Source organism: Ranitomeya variabilis, chromosome 3 (assembly GCF_051348905.1).
Source record: "Ranitomeya variabilis isolate aRanVar5 chromosome 3, aRanVar5.hap1, whole genome shotgun sequence".
NCBI lineage: Eukaryota > Metazoa > Chordata > Amphibia > Anura > Dendrobatidae > Ranitomeya > Ranitomeya variabilis.
In genome coordinates, this window is record NC_135234.1 from 253,814,406 (window position 1) to 253,841,403 (window position 26,998).

At 44.1% G+C, this 26,998-nt stretch overlaps 1 protein-coding gene across 2 annotated transcripts in view; it reads left to right on the plus strand.

Moving 5' to 3' along the window:
* The window catches only part of KIF21B (kinesin family member 21B), a 637,471-nt gene that overhangs the window by 127,252 nt on the left and 483,221 nt on the right, over positions 1-26,998 (plus strand). For both annotated transcript variants that reach the window (XM_077295392.1, XM_077295391.1), the window contains exons 2-5: positions 6,651-6,873; positions 6,986-7,168; positions 11,846-11,995; positions 24,425-24,556. In XM_077295392.1, the coding sequence (XP_077151507.1) occupies positions 6,651-6,873; positions 6,986-7,168; positions 11,846-11,995; positions 24,425-24,556 (688 nt within the window). The remainder of the gene's footprint in view (positions 1-6,650; positions 6,874-6,985; positions 7,169-11,845; positions 11,996-24,424; positions 24,557-26,998) is intronic.

The following is a 26,998-nucleotide window of genomic DNA, read 5'->3' on the forward strand; positions in this document are numbered from 1 at the left end:
TTAAAGCTTGCCTCTCAGGACCAGAGATGTTAAACACCCTAGCTTTCGGCAATTTGGCCCCTGGTTTAAACCTAATAGTACAGTCATAAGGTCGATGTGGTGGCAATTCTGAGCAACCCTTCTCAGAGAACACATCTGCGAAATCCAGCAGAGACTCAGGAATGCTAGAAGTCACAGCGGACACACATGTGGCCAGGCAATTCTCCTGGCAGAATCTGCTCCACTGAATTATGTCCTGAGTTTTCCAGTCAATCACCGGGTTGTGCATAGACAACCAAGGAAAACCCAGAACCATTTGTGCAGGAAGATTACTGAGAACCCTACATGTAACTTGCTCAGAATGTAGGACCCCAATGTGGAGTTTAACCTCAGCCACAAACTCAGTAATCTCCCCCTGTGGGAGTGGAGTAGCATTTATGGTGACCACCCGGATAGGATGAGGCAGTTTTTCGACCGTGAACCCGGCCGTGCGCGCAAACTCCTCATCAATGAGATTAGTGGCCGACCCACTATCCACAAAAACAGTGATTGGCAGCTCTCTGCCAGCGACCATAACTCTGGCAGGAGAGACCACCATGGAGGATATGCATACACTCAGATTGGCCTCCTCCACACCCTCTGAGCTTAGTAGTTTGCCGCCATTGCGCTTTTCTTAGAAAACAGAGGACAAGCATTAACCTAATGTCCTTTTTTACCACAGCAAAAACAGGCTCCCTGTTTCCTGAGTGATGGGGCTCGATGATGTGACACCCCTGCGATTTGCATAGGCTCCGTGGGCTCACCTGCAGCAACCTCACGTACACCTACCCCTCCCCCATAAGCGGCGTCTCTTGCACCCCCTGACGCAAACGGCGATTAATGCAGACAACAAGATTCATAGCAGACTCTAGAGAAGCAGGAGTCTCATACATCAGGAGAGCTTGTTTAACCCTTCTCAAAACCCCATGTACAAACTGACTCCGCAGCTCCGGGTCATTCCATTGTGTGTCCACCGCCCAGTGGCGAAATTCAGAACAGTAATCCTCCGCCATTCACTCCCCCTGGCGGAGAGCGCGTATTTTAGATTCTGCTAGAGCCAATCTGTCAGGATCATCATATATGAGCCCAAGAGCAGAAAAAAAAAACTCCACTGAGTTAAATGCAGCTGAATCAGATGGTAACGAAAATGCCCATGCTTGAGGGTCTCCGTTCAGTAATGACAATACCAGGCCCACAAGCTGAGCCTCATTACCTGAGGAAACCGGGCGCATACGAAAATATAATTTGCAAGCTTCACGAAAAACAACAAATTTACTGTGTTCCCCAGCAAACCTCTCAGGTAAAGGATCTTTGGCTCTGCAACTCTACCTGCATTTTCAGCTTGCACATTAGATACTACCAGACCCTGTTGCTGAACTGCCCCCTTCAACTCAGTGACCTGTAAGGACAGCGCCTCCAACTGGCGGGTTATGGAAGTCATGGGATCCATGGCATCCAAAATTTATTTAGTCCAATTATAATGTCATGCTGGTACTGGGTAGACTACAGCTGATTACCCGGGCCCCTGCGATATCCCTCAGACTAGGGAAAATCCTGTCTGTCCCTCTTCCAGAATATACACTGATGGTGTGCTTGTCTGGGCCGCCAGGCCTGACCCTGACTCCTGTTTCAGTCCTATGCTGAAACCTACACCCGCCACCCAGTGATTAGACCACACACCAACCCCTACAGAAAGTACAGACAGGGAAAAACTAAAAACGCACCACGCCGCAGACACACAGGAAAACACTAAAATGTGCACAGGGCAAAACAAATACAAATATAGGAAGGAGAAATATGACAAAGGATAATACACCACCAGATACGATATTTCTTCTCCTAGACCACCACTCCAGACCGAGATCACCAGGCACAAGACACAAGCTATAATCGGCGACGCCCAAAGTCCAGAATGACTATTTAAAGGCCACGGGCGTGACCCAGCCTCCAACCCGATTACCAGCTAGATTAACCCCGGACAACCTGGATAAAGTCTAGCCGGCGCCACAGAACGTATAGTGGACGAATGTGCAATTACCGCTGTCTGTCGGACGCCCTAGTGTGAATAGCGTCCAACATGACATGTGGGCATGGTTGAAAGTAAGTGCTGCGACCATTTGGTAGGACGTGAGTATTAAATGAGGAAATCCTCCGGGGTCTCTTCATCTTTCCTGTACAGACATTGATTTTGATAACCCAGCCTAGGTCAAAGGGTTGAGCAAATGGAGCGTCATGTGGCCCGTTGACTTGCTGACGTACCCTGTGTACTCGCAGAATGTCTCTGCCAAGCAAGACCAGAATGTTTGCACTGTTGTCGAGAGCTGGTATCTTGCCTGCCAAAGTCCTTAGATGAGGGTGATGGAGTGCAGCCTCTGGAGTTGGGATTTCCTCTCTGTTGGACGGTATCTGGTTGCATTCGACCAGAGTGGGTAAGGGTATCTCCACATTATTCTCAAGAGAAGACACCATGAATCCATTGGCTCTTCTCCCAGAGACCTCCATAACACCGCTGCAGGTGCCCAGGGTGTAGGGGTGAGAGTTTCCCTTTAAGTCAAACATATCAAAGAGTTCTGACCTTGCAAGTGACCGGTTGCTCTGATCGTCCAGGATAACATACACCCTTGTGGTTTTCTCTGGTCGACCCTTGGGATACACATTCGCCAGGTATATCTTCGCACACGACTTGTCCCAGAGGCCTTCTCCGCAGACTCACTGTTTGAACAGCATCCTCCCCGCCTTGCCTTGTGGTGGGGGAAGGTGTAAGCTGTGCAGTGTTAGATTGGGATGGATGGAGCGCTTGCACATGCTCCTCACTGTCGCACTCCAAACACTTAATAGATATTTTACAGTCCTTAGAAAAGTGTTCAATAGAAGCGCAGCACCTGTAACATATCCCAAAGTTATTCAGAAGCGCTTTGCGTTCCTGGAGTGGTTTCTTTCTGAAGCCGATGCACTTCTTTAAGGGGTGAGTTTTCTTGTGAATGGGACACATATGATTAGGATTCTTAACCTACTCACCTTTGTTGCTCTTATCTTGTGATACTGAAGGTGTGGGAAGAACATCAGTCTTCTTGACGGACATTGGAGCTCGGCGGTTCCTGTAGTTAGGACGTGGACTCTCGTGTTTAGGAGATGAAACAGGGTCGCTGTGTTCTTCATAGGAAAAACTTAGATCAGTCTTACACTCTACAATATTTTCGATGAACTTGCAGAAGTAGGAAAATGGAGGGAAGGAGACTTGGTTTTCCCTTTTGTATTTTGATCCAAGCATGGCCCACTTATTTTGGATATTGGATGGCAGCTTGGAAACTATTGGGGTTTCCCCATGAGCAGTGTCCAGGTAGCTGAGGCCAGGCAGGTACGGGTCTGCTTTGGCCAGCTGAAGCTCTAAAAGAAGGTCGCTGAGCTCTTGGAACATTGTACTGTCCTTACTAGATACCTTTGAAAAATCCTCTAGTCGCTTGAACAAGGCCTGTTCTATGGCCTCAGGACTGTCATAGCTTATTTCTAGCCTCTTCCATGCAGCGGTGAGACCCGCAATAGGATTACTGATGTGGACGGATTTAAGTCTCTTGACCCGATCCGTGGATGGTGGCCCAAGCCACCTGATTAGCAGGTCTAGCTCTTCAGCGGCAGTGATGCCGAGGTCACTGATTGTGGTTTTAAAGGTACACTTCCAACCCCTGTAGTTCTCAGGTTTATCGTCAAACTTTGTAAGACCAGTCTTAGTTAGATCACGCCGAATCATGTACCTTGCAAAGCCAGTCATATTAGCATTCTCCGATTTTGGAAGGACCATTGCTGGCTGGGTAGCATTGTTCATACAGTCTGTGCTTTGACCTGGGAATGCAGGAACATATATAGGGTGGCATAGGTGTTAAGTCCATTAACTGGCTTAATGAGCTTAGTTTCTGCCACACATGGGACTGGAATTGTGTGACTGACCGGAGTGTGGTGACTTGCCTGCATATTGGCCTGCATATATGTTTCTGTGTGTAAAGTTTGGTGAGGTGCAGGTTTCTGGTACATTCTGGTGCACAGAGGAAAATCAGGATGCAGGGTTGGCAGCGTATTGTACTGACCTTGGGTGCAGGATGTGGGTAAACACTGTGTCCTGTTGTCTCAGGGGAGCATCTGTGCAGTCAGGAAGGATTGAAGGAGCAGGGGGAGCACTGTTTTGGCTTTGTACATAGTCTCTAGTACACTTAAGAGGGTCTTCAGTATCAAAATCACCTAAACTGACACTGTCTCTTTGGCTCTCACTGATGGCTTGTTCCAGGACCTTTAACCTTGCCATGGCTGCGGTGTGTTCGCATTCCTTCTCTAGGGTCTCTATTTCTGCCTTTTTTTCTTCTCTAGGGCCTGTGTTTCTGCCTTTCTTTTCTTCTCTAGGGCCTCTATTTCTGCATTTCTGCACACTGCTTCGGCTGCCTCTATTTCCATCTCAGTTTTCTTTTGAGCGAAGGCAGCTTGTATTTTAGTGGCGTCAGCTTCTGCACGTTCTCTTACGAGCTGTTCGCTGAGGGTTGAGGAGTTTGAAGAGCGTGACTTAGATGATCGCTTTGACTGTCTGGCTGAGCCAGAAATACAAGATGACATCTTGGCTATTAGCGCGATTCTTACCTCTGTCTTGGCTTTTATATCGCGCACCATGCTTTCTCTCTCAGAGTTAAGTTGTTGGAAAGCTTTCAGCTCTTTTCAGGGAACTGACGGGTTAAGTCTCTATAATACGGAGGTGCACTGATCTGCCTTTTCTGCATACACTTGATAATCTGAACACAGTTGTGCAAGGGTTCCCTCTGGTGGTCGTTTGAGAGAAGCAGGCTGAGACAGGCTGTCTATGTGACTCAGCAGTTTTTGCCATAGCTCTGCTATAGCACGGAGAAGATCACGTTTACTGGATTCTATATTCTCCCTTACTTTCCATGTGGGCTTTGTGGGACGTCTAGCCTTCTCACTAGATAGTGGATCAAGTTCTATGCACTCTTCATCTAACAATGAGTCTGGCAGAGACCATGTAGTCATTCCTTCAGCCATCCTGATTCACAGGGAGAAGGGGGGCTGTATAGTCTCTTATATGCTGAGAGCGGAGGAAGTTCTGTAGCTTTATAGAAGCTGTGGGTGGCTTTACAGATGAATCTGGTAAGTCTTTTTTACTATTTTGTTCCTGGGGCCTGTGGCTGCAAATATGGCTCTGTGAGATGCTGAATCTCTTCACCCTACTTACAATTGGCGACGTTCGCAGATAGCTTAACTCAGCTGCAGGTACACGTTATGAAGAATCCAGAAGAGACTTTGATTTCTTTAAGAATTCTTGTTGAATGCATACAAACAGCAGCAGGTAAAAAAGACTTTCTTCAGACAGGCTGAAAGCACATGTGCCTCTAATGAAGCCAAGAAGGAGACTGAGACACAGGGAGAAGGAAGTGACATGACACCCAGCAAAGGGAGGCAGGGAGACAGAAGGGACATACTTCATGGAAAGGGAGGATTTAAGCTATGCAAAACACAGGAACACATAGCAACAATAAACAATATGAGAGACTGCAATACAGCATGAAAAATGTACAGGACAGTCTGTAAAATGTCTCATTCATGGGACATAACAGCCCTTATGAGAGCCAGTTTCTTCATAGCGATTGTTTTCATGACTGCACATGATGATAATTCCAATGTTCTTGAAATGTTCCTGTAGTGACTGACCTTCATTTCTTAAAGTATTGATGAACTGTCATTTCTTTTTCCTTAGTTGAGTGGTTCTTGCCATATTTTGGCTTAGAACAATTGTGGAATAGCACTCAGTCCTGTATTGTTTACCAACATTGCCTCTGCAAAATGCACCGGATGGTCGCAAAAAGTTCATAAATCTTTATTGGAAGCCATTCTCTTATGCTTTATTGGATACTATTATCAGAGTTAAATGGAAATACTTTGAGAAATCTAAGTTTTTAACACACTTTCTGGTTTATTTTTACAATTGCTGCGTTATTCCGTGTTCCTTCACGGTTTTGCTGCTTGAATCAGTCTGAATCTACAGTGTGCAAATTGCAATAAGAACAAGGAAAACCATTGCATTTGAAAAGTTCTGTATATTGAAAAAACAAAATCACCAATCTTCCAATTTTGACACTGGCAGATAAAGCTAATAAACTGATTTATTTTCTCTTTTTTCTCTTTTGTACAGATTACTTTTCAGCAGTCATTATATTTACATACATTGAAAGGAAACACCTGTAATATAGTAGATAACACACCTCCATTCACAATAAGTGATGGCCACAGCTCACCTACTCCCCCTCCCTCCAAACTGACTTTGTCTAGATTGAAGCACGTCTAGAACGCTATCCTGTAGAAATAAATGTGTCAGAGCCAGTCTGTTGGTGCTTAATGTTCATTTGTCTGAGTCTAATATTAGATTTAGTAGCCAGTACGAGAATTACAAAATTAATGATTATTTTTAAATATGGATAGTGATATGGTATAGGAAAAAATAAATTTAACATTTTTTTTTATTATACATTAGGTAATTTTATATCGACTCATTTTGTTTAAAATATAGAAAATGTGGACAATCCTTCAATTTCATAATGTTATACTTTGCCAATAAGTTTCTTTTTTACTGATTCATTTAGGATTCGTCCTCAAAGCAATAAAGAACAGGCTGAAGGATGCCATATATGCACATGGGTTTACCCAGGAGAACCCCAGGTACTTTTGGGTAAGGACAAGGCCTTCACTTATGATTATGTGTTTGACATAGAAACTGAACAAGTCAAAGTCTACGATACTTGTGCACGTGGTTTGGTGGAGGGTTGCTTCCAGGGCTACAATGCTACAGTTCTGGCTTATGGTCAGGTAAATATGGCCTATTTTTTCTCTACTTTATATCTGTAATTTCTGTTTTATTTCATAGATGTTTTATAGCCTTTTTTAAGTGTCATGTTTGCAGGTATTTTAATGATTTCAGACTGGTGCAGGAAAAACACATACAATGGGCAGTGGCTTTGATCTGATGGTTAGCGAAACAGAGCTTGGTATCATTCCTCGCGCTGTCCGGCAGCTATTTGGAACAATCCAGGAGCGTGTAGGCGCATCCCGTGCAAATGGGCTCCCAGTACCCATATTTAAAGTCAGTGCACAATTTCTAGAGGTAAGTGAGATAGTGACTATACATACAGTATATGCGTACTAAGTTCTCATGAACTCTCATTGTGGTCAGTCATTAGCAGACCACACACCCATATACAATAAATTTCACCCCCCACCCAGCAATCAATGAATGAATGCAAGGTTCAACAAACTGTTTTACTTTGTCATCATGACACTTACTGCTCCCTTAAACAGGTTGTCCTCAGTTCATTTTCACTTGCCCGAGGTTTGCAGATGTAAAAATACCAAACAAAGCAGTGCTCACTCTCCTCTGCTCCAGCTCTCTGTTGCTGTCCACCTCTTTGTTGACAGGCTGAAAGGGTGATGTCATGATGACCACAGCAGAGCATGATCATTGGACGCAAAAAGTGTCTCAGCCAAAGACATTGTGTAGCTCTTGCCTAACATTGTATACCTCCCTACAATATAATCCCCACACTCTGCAATTCAGTTCATATACTACATTTTATTTTGAATGAATCACTGCAATAAATAGCATTTTACAATTTTCACACTATTCCAGCATTATGCACTGGTCACACAAGCACAGCGCACATCACACACACTAAACATATCATGAATATGCTGCATTCTGCTTGGTCCTGTGTTACATTTGAGATTAGAAGATCGCAGCGAATAGCTGAGCACAGGCCCTCTTTAAATCCTCACAGCCATTCGTGAGTTAACAGGTTTCTTTGTGGCATGTAAAGGGTTTAGAGTTCCTCATGGTCTATTGGGACAACACCCTTCCATTATATAAACCCTTATCTGGCTTCCCTCCATGTGAGCAATAGAATCTTCATTCTGTTCCTGGCTTCATTGGAGAAAGTGTTCTGGAAAGTCGCTCTTGTCATATTGAGATTGTTGTATGCGGTTTGTTGTGAATACCTCTATCTTCCCCTTTTGGTGTTCTTGCATGTTGCTTTTCTGTTTCTTTACTGTGCACCCATTTTCCCTTTGTTTTCTATCCTGTGTGCCTGTTTTGTTGTGCCTTGTCCAGCTGGTGTTACCCTTTTACTCCTGCCCCTCCTCCCTAGGGGAAGGGTGGGAACTGCGGAGGATTTCGTAGACACAGAGAGGTACAAGACCTGGCCAGGGCAGCACGGTGGCTCAGTGGATAGCACTGCAGCCTTGCAGCACTGGAGTCCTGGTTTCTAATCCCACCTTGGACAACATCTGCAAGGAGTTTGTATGTTCTCCCCATGTTTGCGTGGGTTTCCTCTGGGTACTCCAGTTTCCTCCCACATTCCAAAGACATACTGATAGGGAATTTAGATTGTGAGCCCCATCATGGACAGCGATGATAATGTGTGCAAAACTGTAAAACGCTGCAGAATATGTTAGCGCTATATAAAAATAAAGATTATTATTATTATTTCCACCTTTAGGGGTTACCCTGGGTTTAGGGAAAGGCTAGGGCTCCCCTAAATTAAGGGATAGTATAGAGACATTCCTCCCCGGCTTTTCTACTGTCATAGTATAACACATATATTACACAAGCAAAATGCACGTTATACACGCACAGTGCACATGTCATGCAAGTACTATACTCACTTGTCACATATGCACTACACACGCATCACACAAGCATTATGTACGCATGTCACACAAGCATAGTGCAGACATCACAGAATTTAAAAGGCAAATGTTGAGGTAGTATCATGCCTTGGGATTCAATCTGGCAGTCCTGTGTTCTTTTGTCAGTGTCTTTGTCCACTGAGCCTCAGAAGATGTGGCTGTCTTGGTGCCAATTACCTTTTATTTTTCATCCATTGCTATTTGACAGTGGGTGTTTTCCATTTGCTATCTTGCCTGGCCTATCACACTGCAGCTGCTTCTATTTAAACCTCCCCATGTTTGTGTTCTCTGCTGGTGATAGATTAATTTGGATGCTCTAACATTCTATTCTATGTTTGGTGCCAGTCTGTGAAACTCCAGGATTTATGCTTTTCTTTGCTATACTTTGCACCTATCTTCTGTTTATCATTCAGGAAGTAGGCAGTATATTTGCTAACAGTACTTGCTTTATTCTTAGGTATTTTGTTTTTGTGTTCTCTGCTGGTGATAGATTAATTTGGATGCTCTAACATTCTATTCTATGTTTGGTGCCAGTCTGTGAAACTCCAGGATTTATGCTTTTCTTTGCTATACTTTGCACCTATCTTCTGTTTATCATTCAGGAAGTAGGCAGTATATTTGCTAACAGTACTTGCTTTATTCTTAGGTATTTTGTTATTTACTCTATTCACTCTGGGATCTGTTTTTTTTTTCTGACCCTCGCTCCCCCCGGTTATTTAGAAGGAATGTGAATCAATTCCACAGCATTTTAGGCTGTTAGGTCCATGTTGCCATCTCCTAGTCTGTGATTAGGGCAGTCTCTGCACCCAAAGGTACCACTGGAGCCTGTGGAATCAGGATACCTAATCTGTACAGGAACCAGCAAGGACAGTTACAGTTTTTAGTGTATAACCTGTTTTCCTGAGTGAATTGTTACACATGCATAACAACAGGTAGTAGGTATAATGTATGTGTGTGGATTTGCCACAAATAAGAAAGGAAATACCATGTGGCGCAGGATTGAGACTTATTAACTGCAGTAGGAACCATGTAATGTGGAATGTACAACATGTAATATTCACTATAGGTTATACTATTAAAATAGTTAAAATTAGGATAGCAGGGCATTTGTGTTATGTCAATAAAAACATCTTTTCAGAAGGTGCTAAACATTTCATAGAAGCATAAAACTGTCATTGAGTGCTTGAGATTTTTTGATGGATATTTGACAAATATTGAACATATTTGATTGTCCAGTATGTAATCAAAATGGTAAATGGTACTCACGCATGATTAGATAGTATGTCTTTTTTAAATGTTTTTCCATGGTTCTTTAAATTAGACTATGACAAAAGGAACTTGAAAAGCCAGAGATGCGTCAGTTTGTATCTCATGGTCAATACATTATATACCCATTCGATGCATTTTAACCCACAAAGTGATCTCTGTAAAAATAAAAAAAAATTGCTTGGAATGCAATTTTTTCTTATCAATTACACTCCCCCCCTCCAGAAAAATAGCATTGAGAATTAAGTATAAACTCCCACATTTTTTTGACGTCTTTTCTTATTTATTCAATAATCATACTGACCTGCAGAGTAGATCTATCATGTTATCATGGCATGTATTGTATCACATTCTGAACTAGCATCAGATATCAAATATCAGATATTTAGTATTGCTGCTTCTGTCACAACTAGAGTTCAGCAAAAAGATACACAGGCTGCTAAGAATTTCAAATTGCTATTTCATTTTTTTTTTTTTTTTTGGGGGGGGGGTTGAAAAGAATAAAAAATATAGCATTTCCAACAATGTTTTTTTCTATTTTATATAATTCACTGTGTGGGTTAAATAATGTTAAATTTTAATCAAGGTTGCAAGTATTTTTCCTCAGGAAGATTCACAGGATCCTGGTCCAGCGGTTTTCCGTAGTTGGTAGACTAGAGTCCTGCGAACCTCTTCCTACTTGGTAACATCAGCAGTGCCTTTTCAGATTAGTAGGCCTGGCGTGACGTCCTACATTGTCTCAGTGCAATGATGATGAGTATTTGGGCCTGATAATCAAAAGAGGCACTTGGGGATTTTGGCCGGTATGAGGAGTGTGACCCCCAACATTTAAGTGTTTATTTTATTATTTGTTCAATAATAATACCAACATATGGAGTAAATCTATCATGTTATTTATATTGTACACTGAAGGGTATAAATTGAAAACTGTAAAATGGCAGAATTATGATTTTTTTTTTTAACATGACAGTTAATCAATTATATATACACCGCCAAATTGTGACATTAAAAGTACAACTCTTTCTATTAAAAACAAGAACTAATTGTATGCTAGTGTAGCTACTTACTCGGTAATAGGCAAAGCCAGAGATCCTGACCCTGCAGTCTCTAGTGGTTCCTGCGTGAGCAGAGATAGCCCTAAGCACAGATTAGAAGATGGTAACTTGAACCTAGACTACCTGAAAGGCCGTCAAGTTCTTCACGTACCTCCTAAAGAAGCGGAGGGCAAAGCAGAGTGTGAATTACCTACAGAAAGGAAGGAAATATCCCAAGTGAGTAAAATAAACCACTGAATGCAGAATAAAGTATGTACTGTTAGATAATATGCCTCCTATTTCCTAAAAATAAGCAGAAAATAGATACAGAGCAAAGAACAGAAACAGCAAGTAGTTTAAATTACAGCAGAATGGCTGGACATCCAAAATGAGAATACAACCAGCAGAAAATGGCAGCAGGAGGAAAAAATATAAAGCCACACCCAAAAGGTGATAGGGCAGGCAAACTAAAACACCTGTGTTATGCTAAGCAGACTGCAGCCAGTATAACACAACCTAAACACCAGGAGAAAAGGTGCCTACTGTGGCTCAGTGGACAGTGACAAAATACAGACTCAAGGGTTCGTATTCAGGAGCATGACAACTATAGATATCCAAATCTCATCTAGTCCCAAAATAAGCTGGTCACTAAGGAGTTAAAAGTTTCAAATTGGGTTTGATTTGTCCAATTCATATGAATGTCTTTCATTGGCATAACACATACAGTAGTTATTACTTCTATTGTTCAATTTGTTCCTTTATATTTATTTTGGGATTTGATTTCTTTATTTCTTGCTTAGTTATATAATGAAGAGATTTTGGACTTGTTTGATATCTCTCGTGACCCAGATGCTCGTCATCGAAAATCCAATATCCGTATCCATGAAGATGCCAGTGGTGGAATTTATGTCAGTGGAGCAAGCACTCGAAGTGTTAATTCTGAGGCTGAGGTAAGGCATGATTATATATTTTTTTTCAAAAGATAGTTTTCTGTTTGTCCTTTTTCCTGTTTACTGCGTTAATCTGCAAACCGCTTCAGACAGTAACTTCTGCATTGGCTTGTGCTCCCCAAAATTATACCTGCCCTGGAAAAATGTCCACGCACACATATATTCATGTAATTCAGACCTTCATAGTGGAATTAAATCAATCTGTAACAGTGCTTTGGGTACCATTTGTAAACATAAAGAATCACCTGTGAGATAAATCTGCAATATCTCTTGTAGCCAAAGTCCCCAAAGCAAGAGAAGGAAGAAAGGAGAGACAGGTTAGAAATGTCACCTTTGGGGGGGAGCGTGGTTTGCAAGGGGAAGGGAGCGGTCCTATTTCACAGGAGCTCCTGCAATTCCCCTTAATAAAGTACTGAAAAGCTTACAAAAAGTTGAAATACTGGTCCCAAAAGCAGCCATAACATGCCAGGACACACTAACAACAAGAAAAGACTCGATCCTGTGGAAAAAAAATCCTCTCTTGGGACAAAGAAACGCAAGGGAACACAGCGGAGGCCTACAGCCCTCAGACCCAAACAGACCAGGCCTGCAACTACAGCGTCAAGTCTTCACCATACCCCAGTGAAACCGAGGCTTTCTAAAGTACAGCAGCCCCGCAAGGCCCTTGCCGAGAGGAAGCCTCCATTCACCGGAGCTCTTGCACCAGCTGGAAGCTATGAGGAGGGGAGTCGGAAAGACGCGGTGAGCTCAGACACCAGGAAGCAGCGGAGAAAAGCTGGAAGCGATTCAGGGGTATCGCCAAAACAAGCGCCCGACAGAACGCCTTCAGCCAAGTGGGACCAGGGAGCAAGATTGAGGCATGAGGCGCCAGTGTGTGCGCCGAGGCTGCAGGGGGCGGCCAGATCCCAGACACAAGATGACGCAGCAACAGAGCAGGGAAGCACACCGCCGCAGTCGTACCGGCCTGGGGTAACTCAACTTCGCCAGACGGAGGGGGAAACCCTGGAGCACAAGAGGGAGGCCGTGGCTTGGAGGAGAAGGTCCTTACGCTGACAGAGGACAGGAGGAGATGGAGATCTGGGCAGGAGACCAGAGGGGCCCGTCGGTCACCGGCGCCGGAAAGCAGGCTTCCACAGCTTCTTCCCACACCCCACATACAGCCAAGCTTTTGTCAGTCTAATACACGGGAAATAGGTGGGAACTCCTGTGTTAAAGGGAAGTCTTTTATCTCCAATATACTAACAAATGGCCATAACCCTGTTGACACAAGCCCTCCCTGCCATACCATCACAGACAACCAGACTGGAAGATTTAAAGGGACACTCTTAGACGAACTCCCAGAGCATCCTAGAAATTTAATAGACAGTCCTGAATTTGAATCAGTGCTCTGTAAAGCTGTAGACATTTCCTTTAAAGGATTTGATGCTTCATTAAAGGCTCTTGGAGGTGGAAGTGACAGTGATGTCCTGACAGATCAATCAAACAGCTCTAGTGGCTCTTTGGAGAGTCTAGAGAGTATACATTCAAAGGAGTTTCTTGAGAATATAGACACATCTGACTACAGTATACTGTAAGTGACCTTTCTGACGATACTTCAATGAATGAGGTTTCACGTGAGAATTCTAAACCTGCTGAAAATCTTAATCTTGAAAGATCCTCCCCTAATCTACTATTGATAGAAGAGATTCCTGCATCTGACGGCTACCCGACAGAGGGTTTCATGGTTAATTTGCTTAACCCATTATCTACCAATGTCCTTTTTTTGGGACACCTAATCTTTAGCTTCTAGCAACTAAGATTTTATAATTTTTATAATTAGGTCCAATTTTTTGTGTTGTGTTTGTAAAATGAATGTTTACAAAATAGGAAATCATGTAATTGTTAATTGAATATTGGGATGCCCTTTTCTGAAAAATCCGTACTCGAAAAAATTTAGCAAATTATGTTTCTGATTCAATAGGACCCAAAATCATTAAAAATCTGTCATTAAAAAAAAAAGAAAATTTCTAATTTGTAAAGTAATGGGTTAAAACCTTTCTAATTTCAATGAATCTTTGGGGAAAAGAGTCTAATGGAGATTGTGATAGAGATTTATTACAAGACCACAAAGGCCAACTGTCTGATTCTAAACAAATAATTCTAAGGGTATGTGCACACGTCTGGATTTCTTGCAGAAATTTCCTGAAGAAAACAGGAAATTTTCTGCAAGAAATCCGCATTTTTTTTTGCGGTTTTTTTCCGTTTTTTTCCCGTTTTTTTTAGCATTCTGCAAGCGTAATTAGCTTGCAGAATGCTAAAGTTTTCCAAGCGATCTGTAGCATCGCTTGGAAAACTGACTGACAGGTTGGTCACACTTGTCAAACATAGTGTTTGACAAGTGTGACCAACTTTTTACTATAGATGCTGCTTATGCAGCATCTATAGTAAAAGATAGAATGTTTAAAAATAATAAAAAAAATTAAAAAAATGGTTATACTCACCCTCTGCAGACAGCCAATCTCCTCAGCGGCGTCCGTTCCTATAGATGCCGGTGTGGTTCAGGACCTTCGATGACGTCGCGGCTTGTGATTGGTCGCGTGAGTCACATGAGCGGTCTCGCGACCAATCACAAGACAGCGACATCATCACAGGTCCTGAACCACACCATCTATAGGAACGGAAGAGAGAGCATGCACCGGAGAGGCGGGAACACTTCGGGGGCCATCAGAGGGTGAGTATATCACTATTTTTTATTTTAATTCTTTTTTTTTTACCAATTATATGGTGCCCAGTCCGTGGAGGAGAGTCTCCTCTCCTCCACCCTGGGTACCAACCGCACATAATCTGCTTACTTCCCGCATGGTGTGCACAGCCCCGTGCGGGAAGTATGCAGATCAATGCACTCCTAGGTGTGCGGAATCCCCGCAATTCCGCATTTTTAATGAACATGTTGCTTTTTTTTCCGCGATGCGATTTTTTTCGCTGAAAAAAATGCAACATTTGCACAAAAAATGCAGAATACCCTGTAAATAATAGGAGGCATATGTAAGCGTTTTTTTCGCGTTTTTATCACGTTTTTATAGCGAAAAAACACGAAAAAAATGCGAAAAATCCTGAACGTGTGCACATGGCCACAAGCATCCAAAGCTTTAATTAAAAGACTCTTCAAAGATACACTGATCTCAGTGGCCAATGACACAGATTCAATTCCTTCTAGCGCTTCTGTTGGCTCTTTTCATGTTCCAGAAACAATGGACTCTCCTAACAAAAAAAATACAAACCTAGCATTTCTCAATCCCAACTTACACCCTCAGAATCATTGGATAAGAACCAAAAAGACATTGTTAGGAGTTGAGTTTCCTCTGCTGCACAGGGGGAATCTCGATCCGTGCCTGCTGCGGTCTCCCATTCTCCATCGGCCACAGTGGAGCCTGCTCAGCGGAGACGTCGGTACCAGCATCTCACTGAGTCTGATTCAGTGCAAAGGGTTTTTGCTGCCTCTCCAGGCTCTGCTATTGTACCCTGCACTGATCTACAGCAAACAGGCTTTTCTGGGACTAAGTCCTTCTTTGCACACACTGAGCATGCCCAAGGTAAGATCTCTCAGTGGAGATCAAGGGTCGCATGTCCAGGTACTGCAGCCAAGTCTATTGGTCTTTCTAGGAAGGTCCTGTAGGTACGTAGGCTCTGTAGCAGTCTCTCATTGGTCCTCTTTTGGAAGGTCCTGTACGTGCTGCAGCTATTTAAGGCTCATATGGCCACACGGCCATGCGTATCCTCTAAAGTTACATGCTTTGCGCCACTGTGGTCATATGCGTGAATGTGTTCAGGGACCCGGCTGAAATAAGCCCCTACAATGCTGGCACCTCCGGCGAGGAGATTGTGTATGAGAGTATTCAGGGACCCGGCTGAAATAAGCCCCTAGAATGCTGGCACCTCCGGCGAGGAGTGTTGCGTGCATGCATGACCACTGACTGCTCTCTTCTGGGTATTTAGCCTGTGTCTCTGTGAGAGTTAACAGGGCACAGAGCTTAGCTTTCTCGGCCGCTCTGTGAAGCTAACAGAGCTGGTTAATACCGCCATATTGTGCCGCCATTCACTTAGCGGCAGGATATTTCCTGCACGGTGGATCCCGGGTTGCGAACGCACCAATCACATCAATAAATATATTCGGTGCATTCCGCAAACCCTAACAGTATACTAGCGCCAGGATCTGGCTAAGTAATGGCGGACGAACAGCGATTGCAAGGGTACATCCAGCTGCTGGAGGGCCGGTTGGCGTCTCTCGAGCGTGCAACCTCGGCAGTGGATGTTACCGCAATTGCTGTTCAGGCTGCTAGCGTGGCTGCAGCAGCTTTACCCACTGCCACCTCTGTTCCGACCTTATCCCACCTTCCGTTGCCTGAAAAATTCTCAGGGGACAGTAAGTCCTGTAGGTGATTCGTGAGCCAGTGCGGTATACATCTCGAGCTCCTGGCTGCACGTTTTCCAACAGAGCGGGCAAAGGTGGGATTTGTAATTTCTCTCCTGTTGGACAGAGCTTTGGAGTGGGCTACGCCGCTGTGGGAGTGCAACGATCATGTGGTGCAGAGTATTCCTCGGTTTCTGGGCACTCTGAAGCAGGTCTTCGTAGGACCCCAAGTCACCCATGATACGGCGCTCCAACTGCTGGCATTGACTCAGGGTTCGACCATGGTCAGCCAATTTGCCATTCTCTTCTGGACTTTAGCGTCTGAGTTGGAGTGGTCAGATAAAACCCTCATCCCAGTATTTTGGAGGGGGCTGGCTGACCATGTGAAGGACGCTTTGGCCACTAGGGAGATTCCCGCTACACTGGAGGAGCTCAGATCTATATCTACTCGCATAGACCTTCATTTTCACGAGCGAGGGTTGGCGCGAGCCCAGTGTAAGCAGAGGCTTCGGCTGGCTCCCACCTTCGCCAGACCTTTGGAATCTCCGGTCCAGGCGCCCGAGTCACATGAGGCCATAGAGGGGTCGCGAGCGGGGTCTAAGTCCCAGGCCACTCATTCCCTTAAGGTCTGTCATGTTTGCCGGCAGTCCGGACATCTTGCCTCCAAGTGTCCGCAGCGGTCGAGGAAACGTCAGCGTCTAGTGGCAGTTGGAGGAGGTACATTAGACACGGCGACGTTTACATCAAAGTTGTCCTTCAAGGGGACAATTACCATAGGCCCATCAACTCTTATCGTAGAGCTTTGCGTGGACTCTGGGGCGGAGGGTAATTTTATGTCATCCGCTTTCGCTCAGCGACACGCAATACCCCTGGTGATGCTCGCCAAGCCAATAACCATTCGAGTGGTAAATGGGTCGACACTACCTTCACAGATTACACACCAAACCATCCCTTTCACTCTTTCTGTATCTCCATCACATCAGGAGATTATTTCTCTTTTGGTCCTTCCTGAGGGAGTTGATGAGGTCCTTTTGGGGATACCCTGGCTTCGTTTTCATTCTCCTCATATAGAGTGGTCCTCAGGGAAAATTTTGGGATGGAGTAAATCCTGTGAGGGTAGATGTCAGAGGGAGTGCGTTCAGGTTGCTACAACTGAGGTACCCGCAGATCTTTCCTCTCTCCCCAAGCACTATTGGCTTAATGCGGACGTGTTCTCCAAAAGGGCTGTGGAGACCCTTCCGCCTCACCGCCCCTATGACTGTCCTATCAATCTCTTGCCTGGTGCTAAGCCTCCCCGGGGTCGAGTCTATCCGTTATCTCTCCCGGAGACGGAGGCAATGTCTCAGTATATCCAAGAGAATCTGGCAAGAGGTTTTATTAGGAAGTCAGTGTCACCTGCAGGGGCTGGGTTCTTCTTCGTGCAGAAGAAGAGTGGAGAATTACGTCCATGCATTGACTACAGGGGTCTTAACATCATCACCGTTAAAAACAAGTACCCACTATCCCTGATATCTGAGCTCTTTGATAGGCTACGGGGAGCAAGGGTTTTTACTAAATTAGATTTGGGGGGTGCTTATAACCTGATTCGCATCCGTGAGGGGGACGAGTGGAAGACGGCTTTTAACACCAGGGATGGGCACTATGAATATCTGGTGATGCCCTTCGGGCTCTGTAATGCCCCAGCCGTTTTCCAAGACTTTGTGAACGACATCTTCCGGGAGATGCTCACCACCTCGGTCGTAGTCTATCTGGATGATATTCTTATCTACTCTCCAGATATTGACTCCCACCGGAGAGATGTTCGCAAAGTCTTCGACCTCTTATGAGCAAACTCCCTCTACGCCAAGTTGGAGAAGTGTGTGTTTGAGCAGGTGTCCTTGCCATTCCTTGGTTATATCATCTCTGCCCAGGGTTTGGCTATGGATCCTGCCAAACTACAGGCTGTGATGGACTGGCAGGAACCCCATTCACTTAAAGCGGTGCAGCGCTTTATGGGGTTCATCAATTACTATCGCCAGTTCATTCCACACTTTTCAACTTTGGTAGCTCCCTTGGTTGCCCTCACCAAGAAGGGAGCAAATCCCAAGTTGTGGTCGGAGGATGTCTCCAAGGCATTCCTTTCGATTAAGTCACACTTCGCTAGCGCTCCTATTCTACATCGCCCCGATGTAGATAAGCCATTTATAATGGAGGTGGATGCCTCATCCGTTGGTGCTGGAGCAGTCCTTTTCCAAAAGGATGCTCAAGGTCGGAAGCATCCTTGCTTCTTCTTCTCCAAGACCTTCACACCAGCGGAGAGAAATTATTCCATCGGGGACAGGGAGTTGCTAGCAATGAAGTTGGCTTTTTCTGAGTGGAGACACCTCTTGGAGGGAGCTCACTTTCCCTTCCAAGTATTCACCGACCACAAAAACTTGGTGTACCTACAGACGGCCCAGCGGCTGAATTCTCGCCAGGCCAGATGGTCCCTGTTCTTCTCCCGGTTCCATTTTACTCTCCATTTTCTCTCTGGGGAGAAGAACATTCGTGCCGACGCTCTCTCCCGCTCCGTAGTGTCATCTGAGGAGGAGGATGAGGAGCCTCGGCTTATTGTCCCCTCTGAGAGCCTGAGAACTGTGGCTCCGGTTTCGCTAGAGTCCGTGCCCCCGGGCAAGACTTTCGTACCAGCGAATTTGCGACCGGAGGTTCTCTCTTGGGCTCACTCGTCCAGAGTGGGTGGACATTTTGGAACCAAGAGGACATCTGAGCTTTTGGCGAGGACATACTGGTGGCCGCATATGGCCCGTGACTTCGGGGACTATATTCGGGCGTGTGTCTCCTGCGCCCATAATCGGTCTTCACGGCAACGGCCTGCTGGGTTACTTTACCCCATGCCGGTGGCAGACAGGCCCTGGGAGATGGTTGGGATGGACTTTGTGGTGGGTTTGCCCAAGTCTCGCGGCTGTACCATCATTTGGGTCATCATCACCGATCATTTCTCGAAAATGGTGCATTTGGTGCCGCTACCATGGTTACCTTCTGCACGGGCCTTGGTGGCGTTGTTCATTAAACATATTTTCCGCTTACATGGAATGCCTGATAAAGTTGTCAGCGACCGGGGTCCCCAGTTTGCGTGTCGGTTTTAGAGAGAGCTCTGCCGTTTATTCAGCATAGAGCTGAATCTCTCCTCTGCATATCATCCCGAGATGAATGGGTTTGTAGAGAGAACCAATCAGACTCTGGCGACATGCTTACGACATTTTGACTCTGCTAGGCAGGATGACTGGGCATCTTTACTACCTTGGGCGGAATTTGCCTTGAACAACGCCGTAGCCAATTCCACTGGTCAGACTCCTTTTCTCCTTAATTACGGCCAGCATCCGCGTGTCCCTGTGCCCATGCCCGTGTTGTCCACCGATTCTAGGGTGGCAGACTGGGCGGTGGAGGCACGTGACATCTGGGACCGCACACAGGATGCCATCCGGGCCTCCAAGGAGAGAATGAGGGTCTCGGCTGATACACACCGGCGCCCCGCTCCGACCTTTGCTCCTGGCGACTTAGTGTGGCTCTCCGCCCGTAACATCAGGCTGCGAGTTGAGTCCACTAAGTTTGCGCCTCGCTACATTGGCCCGTTCAAGGTTCTGGAACAGGTGAACCCTGTGGTCTACCGTTTGGCTATTCCTCCACACCTTGGTATCACCAATACCTTTCACGTTTCCCTCTTAAAGCCCGTTCATTTGTCCCGGTTTTCTGAGTCATCCGCCGGGACATCGGGTTCATCCACGGATGAGTTTGATGTGAATGCTATCGTGGGGTGCAAGGTGGTATGTGGCAAGAAATTTTATCTGGTGGATTGGAAGGGTCACGGTCCAGAGGATAGAACCTGGGAGCCTGTGGAGCACATTCGGGCTCCGCTGCTCATTGCAGCTTTTGAGCGTAGCGAGGCTCAAGGAGGGGGGGCCCTAGGAGGGGGGGTAAAGTTAGGAGTCGAGTTTCCTCTGCTGCACAGGGGGAATCTCGATCCGTGCCTGCTGCGGTCTCCCATTCTCCATCGGCCGCAGTGGAGCCTGCTCAGCAGAGACGTCGGTCCCAGCGTCTCACTGAGTCTGATTCAGTGCAAAGGGTTTTTGCTGCCTCTCCAGCTCTGCTATTGTACCCTGCACTGATCTACGGCAAACAGGTTTTTCTGGGACTAAGTCCTGCTTTGCACACACTGAGCATGTCCAGGGTAAGATCTCTCAGTGGAGATCAAGGGTCACATGTTCAGGTACTGCAGCCAAATCTTTTGGTCTTTCTAGGAAGGTCCTGTAGGTACGCAGGCTCTGTAGCAGTCTCTCATTGGTCCTCTTTTGGAAGGTCCTGTACGTGCTGCAGCTATTTAAGGCTCGCATGGCCGCACGGCCATGCGCTAGTATCTTCTAAAGTTACATGCTTTGCGCCACTGTGGTCATATGCGTGAATGTGTTCAGGGACCCGGCTGAAATAAGCCCCTACAATGCTGGTACCTCCGGCGAGGAGTGTTGTGTGCATGCATGACCACTGACTGCTCTCTTCTGGGTATTTAGCCTGTGTCTCTGTGAGAGTTAACAGGGCACAGAGCTTAGCTTTCTCGGCCGCTCTGTGAAGCTAACAGAGCTGGTTAATACCGCCATATTGTGCCGCCATTCACTTAGCGGCAGGATATTTCCTGCACGGTGGATCCCGGGTTGCGAACGCACCAATCACATCAATAAATATATTCGGTGCGTTCCGCAAACCCTAACAGACATTGATTTCTTCAAAACCAGCTCGGCTAACTATGAGGTCTTTAGAAGAAAAAATAACGTCAAGGTCAGTGGAATCCCGTAGTAGATATAGACCTTCCAATTGAAAAGCTACATTTCCTCAATGATCTCTCACTTGATTCCTAACACTATGAAAGGTTTCTGATTGAAAAGGCCTTTAGAATACGTAGGCCGCCCTCTCTTTCGCAGGGCTTATCAAGAGACGTTATTGTTTCATTTTACCCCAACTGGATGAGAAATGCGCTTCTTGGTATGTTAAAAGAGCAAAAATTTCTTTAATCTCCGTACAACCATTTAATCTTCTTCAAGGACATGTCAAGAGACACTGTGCAAGAGGAAAGCATTTTCCCATAGCACACGCAAACTTCTTGTACTGGAATAAACTATGTCTGGACTCAATCTTCAACGCTTCAGGTGAAATATGCATCAAGATTAATCCATATTTCTTCTCCAGATGAGGGAATTAATTTCCTCGAATGTGCTGGAATTAAAAATTCTAAGGCCCCCCTGGACTTTCCTCTACACTGAAGTCGGACCTTTGCCCCGACTGAAAAAACTGAACTTAAATGCTCTTAATTAATCTATGACTAGATACCTGAGTAATTGAAAGAAGTCTTTTCCACTTTTATAGTTTTTTTTAATGAACCGAACTTTCCCTCCACTTGGTCTTAGGGTCGCCCTAGGGCGTTCCCGGACACGGCAGACCTTTATATATTACATAACATAACATGTATAACCTTTATTTTCAAAGATTTCTAGGTTTTGTTCTTAAGCAATATTTGATCTTGTCAATTTTACTGACTGATCTGCTATATTGATTAGGTGTTGATATTCAGTTTATTAGCCTTTGTTACTTTCAATATAATACATGTTTTATAGTACAATAGATGTACTGATTTTCTATTTCTAGGCTTTGACATTGAACAACATTTGATTTGGACTTTTTATTGGCTGATTTTTCTTTTAGGTGCGGATATGAAGAGACAGTTATTTTGTGTAAATTATGCAATTGTTTGTATATTTGCCTGTCTTTCCTTCCCTCGTTCCCCATATTACATGGGGATTTCTTTCCCTTCCCTCAACCCTGCTTTTCCTTACCATTTATCCATACCCTTCATATAATTATAAAGCCAATAAAGACATTTGAAAAAGAAATGTCACCTTTGTCCACTTGTCCATAATTTAGATCCTGCTTTGCTGAGGGAACCACCACTTCTCCATCACTTGATATGGAAATCTGCGCTCATAGCAAAGATCTGGTCTGCACAAATGATTTCAATAAAGCATAAATGTGTTTAGAATAAGGCTGGGGTCATGCCAGCGTATGTGCTCTCATCCAAGAGAATCCGGTGGATGATTCAAATCACACTCTGATCAAACTCTGATCAAACTCTGATCAGAGTTTGATCACAGTGTGGTCATAGTGTGATCCGATGTCCAGGAGATAAACATACTGTTCTCATACTGTCAAAAAGTCAGCATCTGTCCTTCAATCATAGACTAGATGTCTGTATTCTAAGTCATTGTTTTTTACAACATTTTGTGCATTTGAACAAAGAAGCAGAGCTGTGGAGTTGGTTAGCCAAAACTCTGACTCCTCAATTTCCCTCACACCCAACTCCGACTCCACAGCCCTGCCTCACTACTGAGCGTGTACATAAAGTGCAGCACAGATTCATCTCAACTAAACGCCAAGATCCTTAGATCAGGAGCAGAACAGACATTTACAGGACATTTCATTACTTTCACAAATTCTAATGTAAACATTTACAGTACATTCTGCATTGTACTACTGTACCTAATTAAGTATATATTTTAGGAATCGGAGTTGGTTCATTTTATACCAACTCCGACTCCACGACTGACTCCGACTTCACAGCCCTGCAGAGAAGTGTGCAATGCCATACAATACATTACATGCCAATTAAAAACATAACTATTAATTAGGTTAAGCAATATCGACTATTTATAGATTGTATTAGCTATCTTGATTATTTTCTTTATCAGATGAGATGATAGACATGGAGTAGATGCCTGCTTGAGCATGGGCTGTTAGTATTGGCAGCAGCAAAACAGTGTAGAAGACAGACAATGGACAACAAGCCAGGCAGATGGTAAAGCCGATGTAATCATTGGCTTTAGCCATAGGTGAATGAAAGTCAGCACTGATCCATAGATTAAACAGTGTTCTGTGAGATGATCTGAGCTTGGGCTATTTTTTTTTTTTTTTTTTTAAACCTAACATTGCTTTTCTCTTCTCCACAACTTTATCCCAGACCTTTCTGGTGTGTTCCTTTCTTTTCATCATGTTGTTTGATCCCTAATGTTCTCAAACAAACCTCTGAGGCCATCACAGAACAGCTGTAGTTATACTAATAATAAATTACTTACGGGTGGATTCAATTTTAGAGGCAATTCAGGATTTTTTTTTTAAGGGGCATCAGTCTACAGGGGCCTAATTACAAATCCCAAAACAGAAGAAAATCCAGCTCAACGAACTTGTGAACAAACTTCTTTCTTTATTCGCTAAAAGTGCTCAGCAGAGGGTAAAACCGGATCAGCGTTGTAGGTTACATGATATGCGACATCAAATTACAAATGCACATGACAATTTTCAGATTTATATTTTTAAATTTATTAGAGAACCATGTATAATTTAAAAAAATTCCAATAAAATACATTTACCTTTGTGTGTCTCACGTGAAATAATGTGGAAAAGTTCACAAGGTGTGAATACTTTTTCAAGGCACTGTATAGGGGGGAATATAATTAACTTTTATAAATACATGAAAAAAAATGCAAAGAGTATTTTTAAAAGTTGTCTCATGTAAAATCACCACAAAATACAAAAGGGCATTCCCTTTGTCTGGAGAAAAAAACTGTTCAATCCCCAGAGGAGACAGGCCTTCTTTACCATGAGAACTATTATTTTATGGAACAGCCAAAGCTGGTCACTGCGGGAACTATCAAAAAGGGCTTGGATATTTTTTCTCTTTTGAATAAAGTGACATACATACTTATGTAAATGTATAAAATTCTTGTTCTGAATGTTGATCAAATTTGATCAATACTCATGATCAGAAGGGAAAAACTTCCTTTTCTGATTAATGCATTAATTATCGTTGTACTTTCATCTTATTCTCTTTATCCTTTCCCATTCCTCAGATAAGGTTGATGGACAAGTGTCTTTTTTCGACATTAATACTATTATTTTCATTGCAATTGTTATTTTCATGTTTATGTATTTATTGATGAATTTATTTTTTTCTATTTCAGCTTCTCCAACTCCTGAAGGAAGGAGCTCTGTCTCGTACCACTGCCAGCACTCAAATGAACTCTCAGAGCTCACGTTCTCATGCAATATTTACTGTTCACCTGCATCAAACACGTGTTTCAGATTCTTGCCCAGTGAGTAACTAAACATTTCTTAACTTTGCTTTCTGTAATATAGACAACACTGTCTCATCTGTATGCTATTTAACAAAAATAGTATAGTCTGGTAGATTTTTTTTTAGTAGTAGTGTACAATGTGAACAAGTCTGCAGTATGGACCCATATTGCTGTATGTGTGTTGCCTTCATGATAGTACATTTGTAATATGGAATATTGAAATGATTCTCACATTGTATCTGTTAAGTTAATCCCATCTCGACATATGTTGTACTGGTATTTCATGTTTTACTTGAACTTCATATACATTGGTACATCATGACGATGGTGCTGGCACACGAGCTGTGTCTGCACAACTGTTGCTGGGCGCTTTGATTAAAGGGAACCTGACACCTTGTTTTGCCGCTATAAGGCCTCTTTCACACTTCCGTCTGTACGGGTCCGTCGCAATGCGGCGGGCCGACGTTCTGACGGACGTTGTGAAAGGTTTGCACGATGCATCCGCTGCCCATTCTGCAGTCCGGGGAGGAGGAGGAAAATGGCGGATGCGACGGACAAAAAAAGTTCACTTGAACGTTTTTTTGTGACGACGGTCCGCCAAAACACGATGGATCCGTCGCTTGACGGATGCGACGTGTGGCCATCCGTCGCGATCCGTCACTAAAACAAGTCTATGGGCAAAAAACGCATCCTGCGAGCACATTTGCAGGATCCGTTTTTTTGCCCTAAACGATGGATTGCGACGGATGCCAAACGACGGAAGTGTGAAAGAGGCCTAAGATGCGGTGAAGGCCTTTCGGGGCTTATCTACAGCATTCTATAATGCTGTTTAGCCATGTTAAATCTGACAGCTGAGGGTTGCAGCTCACAGCTGTCAGTTTTGCCACGCTGGTTATCAAAAATAGAGGGGAACCCACACTGATTTTTTATTTATTTATAGCACATCAGCCATTACCTACTCTCTCTGTCACAGCTGCGGCTCATACTGTCATCTGACAGCGTTGGAACCGCAACTCTCTGACCAGCAGTAATGATCTTATCGCTGATCAGAGGCAGTGTTTTCTGCCCTGTCATGCAGATGACAGAGTGGCAAACAATGGATGTTCGGGCCCCCATTCATCTGAATGGTGTCCTGGTTCGAATTTGGGTACTGTTTTTGTACCTGAACCAAACTTTTTTTTTAACTGATTGGCTGAACTCGACAAACCTGAACATCCAGGGGTTCGCCCTTCACTACCTGTGACACCTGTCTGTAGCAGCTGTCTTGGGCATGTAAATATAACCCAGTTGTTGACTGGCACCACAGATATATTATACACTGGAGTGTGAGAACAAATATATGTCATTGAATTTGTCAAAAGCCTTAGGCTATGTACACAAGTTCAGGATTTTTCGCGTTTTTTTTTCACGTTTTTTCGGCCATTTTCTGTGGAAAAAATGCTTAAAAAAATCATACATAAGCATCCCATCATTTTTAATGCATGCTGCAATTTTTGTGCAAATGATGCGTTTTTTTTCCACGAAAAAACGCATTGCAGTAAAAAACGCAGCATTTTCATTAATTTTGCGGATTTTTTGCGGTTTTGCCGCTATTTAATGCATTGGGAAGCTCCGGACAAAAACGTACAAAAAACGCAAAAAAAACGCATGCGGATTTCTTGCAGAAAATGTCCGGTTTTGTTCAGGAAATTTCTGCAAGAAATCCTGACGTGTGCACATAGCCTTACCTGGTAATTGTCACCAAGTAATTGGATATTTTGATGGTTTGTTTTTTTTTTACTGTAAACTTACCCACACACAGACTTCATGATTGTCCCATCATCTTGTACCAAACTCCTGTCTATATAAGGTAAAATAAATAATTTTTCAGCTGTGTAACTTTAGGTCACAAACAATTATATAGAAGCAGACTGAAAATAGTGTTCATCAGACCTTCCACGTCATCAATTGGGGCACTTTTTTTTTTTGTTGGTAAAAAGATGGTGGTCTAAGACTATCTATTGACTAATGGGACCTTAACAAAATCGCTATAAAGAAATCTCTATCCTCTGCCGCTTATCCCTGATCTCTATAACTAACTGCTGTAAGCCGTTTGGTTCAAGAAACATGATCTCAGGGGGAGACATTTAACTTTACTTGTATCAGGGAAGAGAATGAGATGAAGGCAGCATTTACGGTAAAACACTAAGGCCATGTTCACACTTTGCGGGTTTTACCGCGGATCCGCAGCGTTTCTGCAGCTGCGGGTGCGGAGCAGTTTCCATTGCGTTTACATTTACATGTAAACCCTATGGAAACCGCAATCCGCTGTGCACATGCTGCGGGAAAAACCGCGCAGAAACGCAGCGGCTTACATTCCGCAGCATGTTACTTCTTTGTGCAGAATCGCTGCGATTCTGCACACATAGGAATGCATTGATCCGCTAACTTCCCGCATGGGGCTGTGCCCACGATGCGGGA